At 40.7% G+C, this 16242-nt stretch overlaps 1 protein-coding gene across 14 annotated transcripts in view; it reads left to right on the top strand.

Moving 5' to 3' along the window:
* The window catches only part of WDFY4 (WDFY family member 4), a 271485-nt gene that overhangs the window by 13367 nt on the left and 241876 nt on the right, over positions 1-16242 (top strand). For all 14 annotated transcript variants that reach the window (XM_016142861.2, XM_036223477.1, XM_036223475.1 and 11 more), the window contains 3 exons: positions 5581-5831; positions 14988-15102; positions 15985-16091. In XM_016142861.2, coding sequence (XP_015998347.2) covers positions 5598-5831; positions 14988-15102; positions 15985-16091 — 456 coding nt within the window. In that variant the 5' untranslated portion in view covers positions 5581-5597. The remainder of the gene's footprint in view (positions 1-5580; positions 5832-14987; positions 15103-15984; positions 16092-16242) is intronic.

Here is a 16242-nt window from a genome sequence, read left to right as displayed (position 1 = left end):
GAACAAAGCTTCCATGTTGCTACAATTTCTGTCTTGTCCCCCTACTCTTCCTTTTTAGTTTGTTTTGAACTTGCAAGCTCTCTCGTTAATGGGAAATGGTGGAGAAGCGGGAAGAAAGGCCTAATCCACTCTGCACATGTTTTTGGAACAAGAATACTTTATTTTTATTTTTATTTTTGCTTTTTTTTTCCCTGAGTGCTCCAGGTCAAGGCAGAGTCCCTGCTGACACAAGAGCAATAGAGTTTGGATCTGCTGACAGGCAGTGAGGAACTGGCTTTTGAATGGAAAGAGAAACAGAGGAAGTTGCCGTTCTGTTCTGTATCATCTAGTAAAAAGGCTTCTCCAGCCCTAGTGCCTGGGGGCCACTGCCCATGATGTAGATGGCAAACAGGTCTGCATCTGTACCTGGGAGGTATTATCCAGAAAAGGGAACAACCATACATGCTGACAAGAAAGGAGAAGGAGACTTTCATCTTGACTTTCATTATAGAAACTCTGTCACCAGATCCCAGCTCAATAGAAAGTCAGAGATGAAACAATCAATTGGAATGTTGGTGCAGCAGCCCAAATTTCAGCAACACAGTCATTTCTTTGGGCTCCAGATATCACCCTCCAGAGTGGCAGCTTTGAGCAGGATGCACAGGGTGCTCTGCTTCTGAAACATTATGAAGCAGAGCTCTGATGATACAAGTGAGAACTGGACTTTGTCTTGTGGCTCCCCTCTGCCTGGAGGCTGCATGAGTGAGCAGGTTCTTACACAGCTGCCTCTCTCTCCCTCATGGAGGCAGCAGGAAAGCAGGGCTTGTAGTCTGCCTGGATTGTGTGTCGCATGCCTCAAGCCTGGCCCAAACTGGGAAACAGCTTGCTGGCAGAGAGAAAGGTATTGTTTGTTTGTTTGTTTGTTTTGGAGGCCCTGAGACCTCACCATAGCCTCTAGTTCTTGGTTCTGCCAAGGGTACCTTCTCCTCCACCCTCCTCTCCAATAAAACATTCTGGGGTGGTAAGCCTTCCTTCAGCCTGTGTTACCTGGCCAAGCAGGTCTGAAGCCCCTCTCTCCACCCTGGGCCCCAGGTGAGCTCAGCCTCTGTTGTGCATTGCAGGCGATGCTCTGGGGCATCAAAACCAAAACTATTGACACAATGAAGTGGACTTTGCTTCAGCTGCTGACTGGCAATAGGATGCCGTGTAGGTTGTTTCTCTGCTTCAAATCTCAGTACCATCTGAGATGAAGGCCATTAGCTTTGATATTGCTGGGTGGTAGGAAGATTAAGTGAAGTGGCATATGCAAATGCTTGCATCAAGGAGGAACCAATAAATGCCCATCTCCCAATCCTAGCAATGACATGTGTTGAGCATTCACTCAATCTGCACAGCACCCTGTGAGGGTCCTGTTATTGTTCAATTTACAAATGAAGACACTGAGACAGGCATGCGTTTAGTCCCTTGGTCAAATGATCTGATCGCATTAGAGTTGAACCGGAGTAGCCTGGCTTCTGAGGCTTTGTTCGTGGCTACTGCACTGGGTATTAGAGTAGAATCTGCAGAAGTCCAGGCCTGGAGGTGGCATTTAAAATTTTGATATTTCTTCATCATGTAATTTTTTTGGTGTTAATTTTTATTTTCAAAAATATTGCATAAAAATGTTATTTAACTTGGCTACTGAGATTTTTGGAACCCTCCCCTCTTTAAATCTGTGCCCAAGGTGAGTGCCTCATTTGTCTCACCCTAATCCCAACCTTGCCCTGGACTCCTAGTGATCTTCCCCTCCGGCTTGGTCCTGTTTGCTCTGGACAAGAAAGTACTGCCACTTACAGAGGGTACTTTTGACAATGAAGTGGACTATAATGATTTCTTCTTGCTGTTCTTCACACAGTTCTGACAGGCCATTCCCTGTTTTCTTCCTTTTACAAATAAAACCAAAGCAGGCCTAGGTGATGGGCAGAGAAATAGGAGGGGGACATGGCCTGACATTAGAGTTAGATAACTTCTCCAGGGGATTTCATGGAAATTCTTGTTTCTCCAAAATCTCAGTCTATTCAAGGGAACTTGATTCAATGTCTCACTTCAGTAAACAAGGTTTCTTAACTTCAGAAGAGATCTGAGGCTATTTCTAGTATTTCCCTGATATTCAGCTGTGCTCCCCAGAACCACATTTTCACATTCTGATCTGATGTTAACTTTGTTTTCTCACTTGCTTATCCTAAAAATATGTGTGTTGGCAAGGCCTCAGACACATCTCGTTGAATGAATCAGTTGGCAACACCACAGATTTGGCCATGAAATGATTTTTATATGATGGAGACAACATTTAGTTTGTCTCTAGTAGCCATCCTGCAAGTCGAGATGTCTGACTTGGGGCTGGCTCAGTGGGTAATGAGAATAATAGTTTCATTGGGACATAGTGACTTTAAGAGTCTGAAGGAAATTCAAGTAGAAATTTTAGAGTGAGAAAAAAAAAACTTGTTTAGAAGAGGGGTCTGGGCTACAGAAAAAGAAATTTGAGTAGAGAGATTCATTTATTCAGTAACATTTTATTGAGCATCTACATTGTGCCTTTTCCTGATCTGGGCACAGTAGGCTTTTTTCAAAGAGCTAACATTTAGTCGATATGTGGCTCTCAGTGGCAATGAAAGCCATGGGAAATAGCTGAGATTTCCTCTAGGGAACTCATGGAGTCAGGTAGAGTTTGACTCCAGAAAGCCTCTGCAGGGAGTCCTGAAGAAGATTAGTCAGCAGACAGAAACACACTCAACTCCTCATATTACAATAAAATATACAGATCAACAAAGTTAAAAAAAAAGAAAACTAAGGAATGTAAACTCTCATACACTCTCAATAAAGAGGACTGTACATAGATATGGTATTTTGGGAGAGGCTGTTTGGAAATATGTGTCAAGAACATGAAAATTTTGCCTGCCTTTAGGTCCAGCTATTTCCTTTTAGGAATTTAGGAACGTATTATAATCTGTTGTTTAATCATGAATATATGGAAAGACTTAGACAGAAATCTGTCATTACAGTTTTGTTTATAGTAATTAATAATTGGAAATCACTTCAATGCCTAAGTGCAGGGGATTAGTTAAATTAACGAATAATGTGGCTCTACAGCCACCACATAGCCATTACAAATGAAAATGCAGAGAATCTTTAACAATATGGAAAATATTCAAATTATGTTTTTTGACAAAATATAAATATATTAACTAATTTATAAGAAAAACAGAACAGATTGAGGGAAGATATTTGTGATTTTAAAAACCAACAAAATACCGGTTTTTAGAATATAAACTCTTACAAAACAATACGAAAAAGACAGACAAGAAAAAATAAACAGAGGTTATGAATAGTCAGTTTGTAGAGAGGACATCTAAAAGTCTAACAGGCTTATAGAGATGCTCAGACTTATTAGTAGGTTAGAGGAATGCAAATTAAAATGGCAATGAGGGATCACTTTACTTCAGTCAGATTGGCAAATATTAGAAAGCAGGGATGTGGATGAGATGATAGAAGAGCCTTCAAGTGCTCTGTTGGGGGGTATGGTCTGTTGACAGCGTCCTGGAGACATATTGGCTACTAGTATGTAGTTGCATTGAGTAGATATATACTTTTGACTCAGTACTCTTGCTCTGGCGTTCATACTCAGAGCTAGTCGTGTGCAGCCCATGAGAAGACCTGCATGGAATGTCCGAGACAGGATCGAGTGCAGTATGGGAAGTCATGGGAAATCTGTGCTTTATCACTGCAGAGCGAACAAATAAATAGGCATATGATGTCCACTTTGTAACATGGGGCAGCAGTTACAGGAAATGAAGTTGACAAACATAGAGTCAAATGGTTAGGTTCAAAGGCATAATGCTGAGTGAAAAAATGAGCTGCAGGAAAGATGCAGAAGGTCATTTGGGGAACTTTAAACGCATGCATTCAGAAATCTTGCACCTGTACCATGTTTTATGAGGACCCATACTATTAAGCAGGTGCGATGGGCAGGCTGGGAAAGAAAAGAATGGGAGTGGGAAACAGGGGTCCAAGGAATAAACAAATAAACTAACAAAGCCAAAAAAGAGCCTGGCCAAGGTCAGGGAAGAGACTGTGCTGGGACAGAGAAATATGAGGCACCCACCACTTGTTCCTGAGGATCAGTCCTAAAAAGGAAGCAAAACCCCGCTAACCTCCAGCCCAACCAACCAACAAAAGCAAAAGTACAAATAAAAAGTTTTCCTCAACAATATTATCAGTGTGTTTTTATTAAACTATATTTTTATAGATAATCTGAGTATGGGCAAGCTTGATATTCTTTTGGATATTGTATTCATTCCTAGTTTTTGCCACTGAACTTACATGACATTTGTAAAGGGAAAACGATGCCTGAAAATGAAGTTTGAGAGTAATAAGCATGTGTGATAAAAGAAGATCCAGGAACACATGGAGTTTTGTATGTAGAGGGTAAAGAAGTTTCAAATAGGAGTGGTTAGTCTGGCCACAGGATCCTTAATTAATTTTCACTCTAGCCTACAAGGGGTGTGTGTTTGGGCTGAAAACAAAGTGTGATGCAGGCCCTCAGCTGCTCATGCCCTGAGCAAAACACCGGTAGACCCACTCTGTGTGTTCTTTTATCTGGTTGCTAACCTAGGTTGGTGGTGGTTTGTTGCTGACCAGATTCTAGGATGAAATCCTGCATGGTGACATTGTGGTTTGGTTGGTGGCATCTGGTAGGGGACCTGGACAGTCTGGTTCCTACTTGTATCTTCTTCCACTCCTGACAATTAAATAACAACAACAAGCAAATTTTTTTTTCTATGCTGAGTCAGTCATGACTCACTTGAAAAGTAGGGCAATTGAAAAGTCAAGGACATAGACAAAGGTACCTTCATGAGGTTACCTATATGGCGAATCAATAATTGTCTACTTTTATCGCATAAGTTATTGTCTTTACGCCTACTGACCTGAGATCTTCGGTTTATACAGATAGCTCTTGTTTGTAGTAGTAGAGAAGCACCTTTAGGTTAGTGTGGGGTTTATGAAGTCATTTTGAGGACAAACTCCTCTAAAAATAGTGTGAACTAAATAATGCTGAGGATGAAGAGCCTATATACTTCGACTTGTGGAGTAGAAGAAAGTTATAATTGAAGATATAGAATTATATACTTCTATGAATATTGGTAAGACATTTACATGTGGCTCTTCTATTTACTCAGCCTCTTAAAGGAGGAGCAGCATCAGGTAATAAGAAAACAGGCTTTCGTGTTAAAGGTTTACATTTCAACCGGATATCTAGCTGCCTGTATGCCTTTGGCCAAGTTGTTTTCCTTACTATATAGAAAAAATCAAAACACCCATTTCTTTTGTAAGAGAGTCTATGTAAAAAAGCTGGCACATGTTGGATTGTCAATATGTATGCATTACTATAAATCTCAATCTCTTTTTTAAAAAGCCTTCCTATTTTAGTCAGTTTCAGATTCTTAGAGGAACCATTTTCAATTGGAACTGTACTGAGTGAGTACAGTATCTTGTTCCACAACCAGCTTCATCAGGAACTGCTGTGACAGGACTTTTCATTTTTGTTTTTTGTTCTGAATTCAGATCTGCTTTGCTAAGGCATGGAGGCAGAAGATGTTTCAAAGGCTGAAGACAGAGCTGAGGACCCAGATTTCAAAAATGAAGGCCAGTCTGATGTTGCCCAGCCTGACTTCCCATGTGGAGGGGACTGCAAGTCTCCCACAGCTCTCTGGGAGGTGCTAGAAAGGAAGTTTCTGGAATATCAGCAGTTGGCTTGTACGAGCCCTGCTGAACATCAGAAGAGCCTGTTGAGTGTTCTCCCACTGTTCCTAAAGGTTTGTATCTTATTTTTGAAACTGTAAGAAGATATAGTGCTCTGGGGACGCTTCTGGAATGATTGGAAGCTGGAGTTGGTAGTTTTAATATAATCACAAGTGGTCCCTGGTGTGTTAGAGGAGAGTGCATTGCTATTTAATAAAGATGGCAAGCAAGGCTCATCTCCAGGATGAGGAAGGGCTTGGGATGGATGGATAGATGGCTCTTGAATAATGTTGTCTCTTTAGCTAAAAAAGTTATAATGTTCAGCCACAATCCCAGCTTGGAAGCTAGAGAAGAGACACGCTCCTTTGAGATCTAAAAAAGGAGTGTGTGTCTTGAGACATGACTCACAGGGATGGTTGTGACTCAAACACGAGACATGCCAACACCAGGGCCTAGAAGAGCCAGGACATCAAATGTACCAATAATGCAAACTGAGGTATAATCAGTGGGGTGCACCAAATAGTACTCCCTATCCTGATTACAGGGATATAGGAGAAGTCCAGCCTGTCCACTGGGTTCACACTCCGGCTAGTGGCAGTTGGCAACAACATGAGTACAAGGGATTTTCTTTGCCGTCTTGGAACAAAGCTCCTGACAGTGAGGTCTGCCTTATACTTGAGTATATTGAAGGCTAGTTGTAGAGTTGAAAACTCATCTTTTTGTGAGGATTTAGTTTTTGCTTCAATATTGTTTTGGCTTATTATTAAAAATATACACATACAATCAAGACATAAAGAATATGAGATACTTTTCACTTTGAAAACAGAGTAGGACCGATGGAGGCTTAGGCAGGTTTTTACTGGAAATCCCTTTGTTAGCGCTTCATCTAACTTATTAACCAGAAATATTTAAGGATTTCCAAAGGTAACTCAGAATCTTCTTGGGATCATATTTATAAGATGCATTGAATACTTAGGCATGTTTTTCTGTAAAAAAAAAATGTCAAATAACTTATTGTTTTCCTCCATGTTTTGGACTTATATGCCCCATTCATCTCCTTTCACAGATTGGATAACTGGGGCATAGGCAATGTGCCAGAAAAGAGAATCCAGGTTAGAAGAGCTAGCTCAGGTTTTTCATTCCTAACTTTCCTACCCTGACAACCCCACTGGGTTGTAGGAGATAGCTCGGTCTCACCTAGTTCTTATGTCAACATTGCTCAATGAAAGGCAAAATGCGAGAAGCCTCCCGCCCTGATTGAAATTTACTAGGAATATGTATGGGTTAATCCACTGCTTTGTGTCTGTCCCACTCTTCTAGGCAGCCTAGCTCTGATGAAGGTACTCTGCATTTGTGAGCCAGGGCTTGGTACTTCTTCGCCTCTGTCCAGGTTGTTGATTTGAGAATTCCTTCATTTGTTGTATAAAGAGTGGGGCTATGAGAATAAAGAAGACAGAGGTTTCACCCTCATAGAGTGTTAAGTTCAGAGCAGAGGATATTGAATAGCACCTAGAATATGCTTTGTTTTGTTGTAGGGGTTAAAAATGAGTTAGTGCCTATTATTTTTCAAAATGGAAAGTTTCACCTGAAAATCAGATTTCCAATTTCTCTTGAAAATTTTGATAGCTATACTAATAATTGGATGGAGATGGTTATGGGCACCCATTTTAGACAGGAAATGGTATTTTTCTCTCAGTTTACCCTAGTCCCTCACTTCCTAATATTCTTAACCCGGTGTACCTTACTCATTTATGTTATCTGACCCTATACGCATCTGAGCTTGAAACTCTATGAAGAGCAAGCATTTGTTCTTATAAGTGAACCTTGATATTGGTCCCTTTCTCCCAAACGCTGCCCTAGCAATTAGAGGCATAATGGTCCATGGGTATCCAAGTCAAAGAGAGCAGGGCTTAAGCCCTGGATTCACTGCGTATTAGCTGTAGATCCTTGAGCAAGTTACTAAATATTACTGAACCTCGGTTTATCATCTGTAAAGTGGAATTAATAACACTTTGCTGGGAGACTGTGAAGGTGAGATAAAATGATGATTGTAAAGTCCACAGCACATGGAAAACAGACACAACCCCTATTACCTTCCCATCAGCCTCCCAGATACTAACTGCACATATGTAGTTGAAGATCCTGTAATCACAATCCCCCAAACTACTGACACAATCTCTATGTTTGGATCCCTGGAGAAGGGATCAACCTCATCTCTGATGAACTCTGGAGAAGCAGAATATTACAGGCTTTTAATCACTTTCTTAAAATCTACATTTTTAATTAAGTCCTACATGTCTGCAAGCCTGTTGTTTCTATTAAGTTCTGACTAAAAAAATCCCACCAGAGCCAGAGCCCTCAGACTTCGTCGTTAAGAGTTGATAGTGAAAAGAAACATGGGTTGGGGGGAAGTGGGAGGTTCTTTTTTTTTTTTCTGGGTGTAATGCAGATAAAATCTGAGCTGTAGATGAAGGCTGGAAATATCCATTGGAATGTTTAAGAAGTCTAGCTTGTGCCCACTCTGTTTTGAATTTTATAACCATAAAAGGGTGTTCTTCAAGGTCTTCTATAAGGAACACCCTTGAAAACACCAGGACTTAAAAAGTTATTCCATGTCCTGTGGATGTAGCCATTAATGTCAAAGCTTTATGCATATATTGGTTGTCATGGAAACCATGGCACAACTGAGCTCTCAGTCTCCTGAGTGCATCTAAACTCTTTTGGAACACTTTGTTTGGTGCATCTCAACTTTCTATAACTGTCTCTTTTCACTTTAGGCCCAAGGAAAATTAAGATCATCTGGAATATTCTTTGTTCTAAGATAATGCACACAAGAGATTTTAAATTGTTGCCCTTGCTTGAAAAAAGTTATGTTCCTGGATTTTGGAATCTTATCTAACTGGATCAGACTCTTTATCAGTCAGACTCAGCATGGAAGGGGTGGTCCATATGTAGTCAGGGTTCTAGTGAAGGTTGATGGCAGTGCGTGCCCCACTTCAGTGACCGTCACCTGCCTTGACCTAACAAGTTTTGAGATTTGGCGATAGGCATTGTCTTGTGTAGTAGATTCCCTTGGAGCTACTTCTTTGGCATCTTCTCCCTAAAGAACCTCCCTTTAGCCTTTTTGGGTTTCTTTCTTATCTGACTCCTCCAAATCAATAGCAGGGATGAACTTTTCCTTATTCCTGTCATTGTTTATACATAAATTTGCATTACCTGTTAGGCAAGTACAAAGGTGGAGTTGGTTGGTCCTATATAAAATTCTAGCCCCATTGTCTCATCTCCAGGGTTTTTAAGGAGTAAACCCACTCAACACTGTGGTTGCTGTCTTGCTAATAGGAAGAACCTAATGGAGCCTTAGGGCATTGGAACCCCAACAGGGAGCTGCACTGAGGGGATGAATCAGAAACAAAATGCTCATCCAGAACAGCAGGCTCTTCTCCTTCACCAGGCTTCATCACTCCCCTTCATAGGTCAAAGAGGAGTTCATAGAAAGTGGTCAATTTCACTGATGATAGCTAGTAATATTCACCAAGTTCTAACTAACTAAACCAGGTATTTTGTTTAGTGTTTATAAGCCTTCACAATAACGATGTGAAATTGGTGTTATTTTTATCTCAGCTCTATAAATGAGGAAAGAGAGGTTTAGAGATGTTGCATAACTTGTCCAAGGTCAATCAGCTGTTATTGGGAGCAGAACTTAACCTAGGCAGTTAATCATCGGGCTCCATCAGAAAGTGCTGAGATTTGTGGAATAGAACACATCTGGTTTCTTTCCTTACCTCATGATTCACGTGACAATGGCTTTTCCTGGCTAGTACTTATGTTCCTTTTGGGGGACAAAAAGAATGCTGCTCCCTACACATGTGATGTTTAGATAGCTGATTCCAGGAGGTTTCTGACAAGGAGGGGATTTTATTGCATCACACAAGAAGCAGCACAGAGCCAATGACTTCAGTATGCAGGGCAGTGTTTTCAGGAAGGATTCACTTTACTTTTGTTATTTTTATGCCAAGAACCTTGAGCTTTATTCTTTCTAGAGCCTTTCTTATCACAGGATATCACCAAGAGAAGGCATTCCTTTAGCAAGCATGGGCAGGTCTTGCTGGCCTTCAGTTTGCTGGCCTTCAGCTGAGTTTGCTTTAAGGCAAAGGGAACCACTTCAGGTCCTCATGTTGCCTAAAGATATTTGATAATAATAGACATGGAGGAAGCTAGACTCATAGATGTAGTTGTTGAAGATTGTTCTTAGAATATGTACTTTGACAGACAGCAGACTATGATATATGGAATTCTCAGGAATTAGTGTAAAATCCCTCTGGGACAGACAACCAGGAGGTTGGGACTACATGGGGGAAAAAAAAAGGAGATCTTTGGATGTGGTAGATGACAGATGCTGCAAATGGGTTCACACTGCTACCTTCAAGAAGTGGCATCTACGTTCTCTTCCTTTGAATCTGAATGGGTTTGTAATGACTTGGCTAATAGAATAAGGCAGAAGTGACATTTCCAGGCCCAGGTCTCAAGAGATGTGCAGCTTTTTCTTATCACTGGGAATACTCACTCTTAGAACCCTGCTGCCATGTCGTGAAGAAGACCAAGCAGCCCTATGTAAAAGCCTATGTGGAGAGGAATCGAAGCCCCTGACCTTATAGCTACACTTGCTGCTGACAGTACCAACTTGCTGACCATGTGAGAGCTCCATCTTGGAGGTAGTTCTCTTAGCTTCCTTTAGCTGCCTGAGCTGAGTGAAGCAGAGAAATCTCTTCCTGCTGTGCCATGTCTGCACTGCAGGTCCAGGAAAAAAAAAAAATAAATGACTGCTGTTATTTTAAGCCACTCAATTTTGGAGTGGTTTGTTATATAGTAATAGGTAACCAGAACGGTGGGTTATGTGGGGAGAAATTCAATCATTTCCTAGTGTGGAGGGATTGAAATTAACACTTGATTGTACTTGGAAGTGAGTGTGTGTTCATATGCATTTGTGAGCTCTTAGGCTAAATGCCTGGCCAGTTGTGTGGAGTTCATGCCATTACGTGGCATGGACCCAACTGACAATACATAAGAGATAAGTAACCTTAAATATAATAATAAAGATGACCAACAATTATTTCCATGCGTAGAGTCCAGAGGGAAAGGGGATGGTGACAATCAATATCCCTTCCTGTCCATCTCTGGCTCTAGCTCCTCAGAGTGGGTCCTGCAATGTGGTTTATTCCCACCTCAGGGAAACAACATTTTTAGTGTGTTAACAAAATTTTGGTGCACCATTTTTTTTTTTTTAATTTACAAGGGAGAGACTCAATTGAGTCACACTAGCAGGAGAAATTCATGTAAAGTCTCTGAAATGTTTGAGCTCTTTACTTAATGACCAAACCACCAAACTCTGTTATAATGGAGAAGTAGTAACATTGCTGTCATTCTTGGAAACCAACCAGGCTCTCTGTCATTCAAAAGCTGGGGTTTTCTCCCATCTCCTCAGGAGCTTTTGTTATTCCTTATTTTCCTTTGGAGACCAAAGCATTATTTTCTTTCTCTTTCTGCCGTATAAGGGGACAGCCACAGGCATGATAGTGCAGCTTAGATAATGTGAGTAAATAAGAGTTTTTTAAAAATATTGAGCAATATTCTCCCAGCATGCAAGTCCCAGTTTGGGGAAAATATTAGGTCCTTTTGGAAGTTGCCTTAACTCTTTGGGGTCTCCACGGTATCATTCAGTAAATGATTGCCTCCGTGTTTCAAATAGCACCCGAGTGGCCTGAAAGAGTTAATGTGGCCTCCAGAAGTGCTTATTGTGGTCCCAGGAAGGACTGTGAGCCTTGGGAGGATCTGGCTGAGTGTACAATTACTGTTCAGCTCACAGTGGCCCAATTTGCTTTATTGTAGAGTGCCTCCTGAAGTCCCACTGCACGAAGACGATCTAGATGCTTCTGAGTCAATTGTCTGCAAATTGGTCTTTGAGGGGTTTGCCAGTGCAGGGAAGGAGGCACAGAAATTTGTTAGGGAGACATCATAGCAGAGTTTTCTTTCCTGGGGAGGAAAATGAATTTTACCACATAAGTTCCTAACCAAAGGACTTTTTCTTTCCAGGGATTAAAGTTTCTTGATGGTAACTGATTTCTAGGTGGTAGCCATAAAATTCTTAGACATGCACATGCTACTTGGGTATGCATAAGATAATTCAGCTCTTCACTCTGTGCCTTACTCTGGGCTTACCTTCTAGCTCAGCCAGTTTCTGCAAAGTGGAAATAATAACTACCAATCTCAAGGGGTTGTTGTCAGTGAAAACAATGCATGTAAGTGGCCCAGCATTTGGCACAAAATCAGCATGCAATACATTTAGCCATTATTCTGCACATTGTGGGTTTCTTAATCATGTATTTACTTATCGAATACTTGTTGAAGGTCTACTATATGCAGTAGCATTGACCATTTTTCTAGCATTTTTGTAGTTTTAGTAAAATCGTGATGTTCTTTTTTTAATTTACAAATGAAAGGGACAGTTATGTTCATTTACAAAACAAAAAATTTTACAAATTCAGATACAAAGTTTTTTTTTTCAAAACAAAATAAATATCCAAGTACTCCCTGCCCATATAAAAGAAATCAATTATTTCAGATAGACTAAAACTACCTGCGCATGCATTCTAGAGCTCATCCCGCTTCTGCCCTCCTCTAAGGGTAGCCTCTATCCTGCTGAATCATTAGGGGAATATACATGTAGTTGCAATGAATATTACAGCATGATTCTAAAAACCTGTGAGACCGCATATAAATTATACAATAATATGGCTATATTTTTATAACTATAAGTAATATTATTGTGCAATTTATACATAGTCTCACAGGTTTTCACAGACCAATTGTAGCATACTTCTGCAACTTGCTTTTTCCACTTAACATTCAGTTTCTAGAGTTTATCTGCATTGACACATTTCTTTTTCAGTTCTATATTGCACTTTTATATAAATATGCCACAAGTTATTCATTCATGGTCCTATTGGTGAAAATTAAGTTTTCTTTGCCCAATTTCTTACAATCACAAATAATGTAGCACACATATTTCTTGTCCACACCTTCAGGTGCACATGTGCCAACCTTTCTCTGTGGAACACACCTACGAGTGGAATTGCTGGGTGGTAGGACATGTGCCCCTTTAACTTTCTTGGATCAGGTTAAAAATTTCTTCAAAGAGGTTCTTCCAAGTCACGCTCCATCAGTAGAGCATGGAGGTTCCGTGGCCCCTCACCTCACCCACATTTAATATTGTCAGGCTTTTCATTTTTATCAACTTGAAAAGTAGAAAATATCTTATTGTGGTTTTAATATACATTTTTCTTATTTTTAGTAATTTTCTATTTATTTTATCTTTTATTAGTTATTTATTTCATTTGCCTGTTGTTTTTAAATTAATTCATTTGTCTTTTCTTACTAAATTGTAGCAGTAGGGATATATTATTCCTTTGTCAGTTATGCATTTCAAATATTTTCTACCAATTTGTGGGTTGCCTCCTTGTTTCGTATAACATCTTTTAATATAGACAAAATTTTTAACGGTTTTTACTTTTTAACAAATATAGTATCTATAGCAAGGAAACACATTGAAATGATTTCCCTTTAGAATTTTGATGCCTTTCTCGCCTTTTCTAGAATGAGGATCTCGGCTTAAAAACACTTGGTCAGGTCTTTGGGCAGGAATGTAATTTAATATGGCTGGTGAGAAGGAGCAGTAGATGGGAGTCTAGCAAAAGAGCATTTCATAGAGGCTACTGGTTGCCAGGAGTGCACATAGCAGCATATCTTCCTCTGGGGAATTTAAGATGGGAAATGCCAGAACTCAAGTCCTGGGCCAAGGCTTGTCATTCTATTCTGACTCTTGATCTGGAGAGAGCTCTCTTCATCCTAGGACTAGTGAACTTGGCCTGTGATAACATGGTAGAACAAAGGGAAAAGACTCCAATGAAAAGCAGACCTATAACAGGATTACTATAGAAACTGAGGGGAAATCCTGAAAAAGTCTGGCATCCCATGCAGAATTTTAAAAGTCATGACCATTATTAAGTAGTATCCTAAACTATAAAAGAAAAAAGTCTGAGAATAGAAATAAAGAAGGGACAGACAAGAAAGAATTTTAAAGAAATCAAAAAAGGAATAGGAGATTAAAAACAACAATAATTTAGAGTGGGGAAGAATTTTCTAAACCTGGAACTCAAGTCAGAAAACAAAGAAATAGGTCGAGAAATTTCATTTCATATGAATTTCAGATTTCTGTCCAGCAAAACCAAACAATACCAAGTTCAAAGACAAAATGACATATTTTAAAAAATTGCAGTTATGGACCAAGAGTTAACATTTTTATATGCAAAGAACTTTTTAAAATAAATAAGAAAACTATGAACATCATAATAGAATTACGATTCTATTAGGGCTGCGATGAAAAAGAAGCAATTCAAGAAGCATGAAAGTGTTCATCTACTCTAGTAATCAAGAGACTATAATTGAGATATTTTTTCTTCTACAAGTTTTCTCCTTTGAGATGAAAAAGCATGACAAGTGCTCATTGTTGGCGTGGCTGTAGAGGAACCAGTTTTCTTGATTAAAGTCCCTGGAGGCTAACTTGATAAACTTTTTGTAAAGTGAGTTAGTAATATGTACCAAAGCACTAAAAACTAACTAAACAAAACCAAATGAACAAAAGAATCCCCACACTCTTCACCTGGAATCCCACTTTTTGAAATTTATCTGCAGGAAATAATGGCATGCTTAAAACTATGATATCTGCAGAGTTTTGAGTAGTGTATGAGAGGAGAATCAATGAGGCATTGGTATTGCTCAGTTGATAGAGTAAGGAAGGTGAGGGAGAGGGAGACCTAGAGAATCACTCTTGGAAGTTTCCACTAGAGCAACTGGGTGCTTGTTAGGGCCATTCGTTGAAACAAGATGCAGCAGATTTGCAGGGAAAACAGTGGATTCGGTTATGTGTGTTTGATGTATCAGAAACACAAGTTCAGGTGAGATGTCTAGAGCCCAGTTGGCTGTGGGTTTGGTACTCAGCAGAAAACTGAAGAATTCACAGGCACTAGAGTAGCGATACAGTGGTGGCCTTTTGGATGCACGTGGGAAGGTGAGTTTAGCCATTGATTTGGATTGGGCAGGACAGAGGGAGGTGACTTTCAGGCCTTGCTTTGTGGCTCTGATATCTCTGACCAAATCCTGTTCATTGCATTCAGGCCTGGGAACACTCTGTGGGGATCATCCACTTTCCCAGTCTCGCAAGGCTGGCAGAAGATGTTTCCAACCAGCTAGCTCAAGAAATACACAAGGCACTTGTGGGAAAGCCTGCAGGTAAGAGAACAGAGGTCCTGGGGAAAGCTTACTAGAGAGCAAAACAGCTCTGCAGACTCCTCCCAGGCCTCCTGCTCAGTCCTTCTCTGCCTTCTAGTAGAGTTAGCATAGTGCCTTCTAAAGAGCTCAGTGGGCCCAGTGTTGCCTCTGAGTACCTTGGGAAAGAAGAAAAAGGCTAGTAGAGCAGGGAAGAGGGACTTGAAGAACTCTCCAGCACCTGGGAGGGACAGGGACACACACACACACACACACAGAGAGAGAGAGAGAGAGAGAGAGAGAGAGAGAGAGAGAGAGAGAGGAGAGAGAGAGAGAGAGAGAGAGAGAACGAACCAGGGCTCTGAGAGGTCGTGCTAAAATAAAAGTACACCTGAGTGTTTAGTGGAGAGCTTGAAAAAGAGGCCAAAGCATGTTTTTTTGTTGCAGGGTCTCTTGATTTGCATTATTCCACTCATGGAGCTGAACCCTGGAGGCCGGGCTCTGGAGGGAATTCCAGGGGGAATGTATAGCTTGAGTATGGTGTAGATTTCAGGAATCCCTCCAATATAAGGATGTGTGTTATAGAAAGTGGAATGAAGACTCCGGACTGTAGGACGTTTATCGCTGTGGGGCTCGTTGTTATTATTTGACAATAGGAGACCATTGATGGTTGTTGCACAGCGATAGTGGTATGATAAAGGCTATCCTCTGAGGAGATTAGTCTGGCAGAGTGTAAAATGTTTGGTGTAGGCTCAGGTGGCATTGTGAGGAAGGCAGGAAGCAGAAGTCTAAAGATGCTAAAGTGCATCTCATGGAGAGATAAATCCAAGTGGAGGGGAAGCTGGGTGGGAAGTTACTGCATTTCCTTGTTGGTGATACTTTTTCTTCTTCCTATGTTGTTCCCAGAGCAAGCGCGGGCAGCAGCTGGCCAGTTGCTGCGATGGAAGGGGGATGAGGACCAGGATGGCTACTTGCTCCTGAAGTCAGTGTTTGTGCTCACTGGGACAGACTCGGTAAGTTCCAGGCCCAACTGGCCCTGGCCCGGGCATTCCTCATCATGTGCACCGGGAAGTCCCAGCACAGGGCAGTGGCACACGTCAAGTGTATCTTTCTTTTCATGAAACTGATTTCTCATTTCTCCTCCCTCACTGCCCTTCTGATATA

The sequence above is a fragment of the Rousettus aegyptiacus genome, unplaced genomic scaffold (assembly GCF_014176215.1).
Source record: "Rousettus aegyptiacus isolate mRouAeg1 unplaced genomic scaffold, mRouAeg1.p scaffold_m13_p_6, whole genome shotgun sequence".
In the NCBI taxonomy this organism is placed as follows: Eukaryota; Metazoa; Chordata; class Mammalia; order Chiroptera; family Pteropodidae; genus Rousettus; species Rousettus aegyptiacus.
Note: the sequence above shows the minus strand (reverse complement) of the source record. Positions and strands in the feature narration are given on the sequence as shown.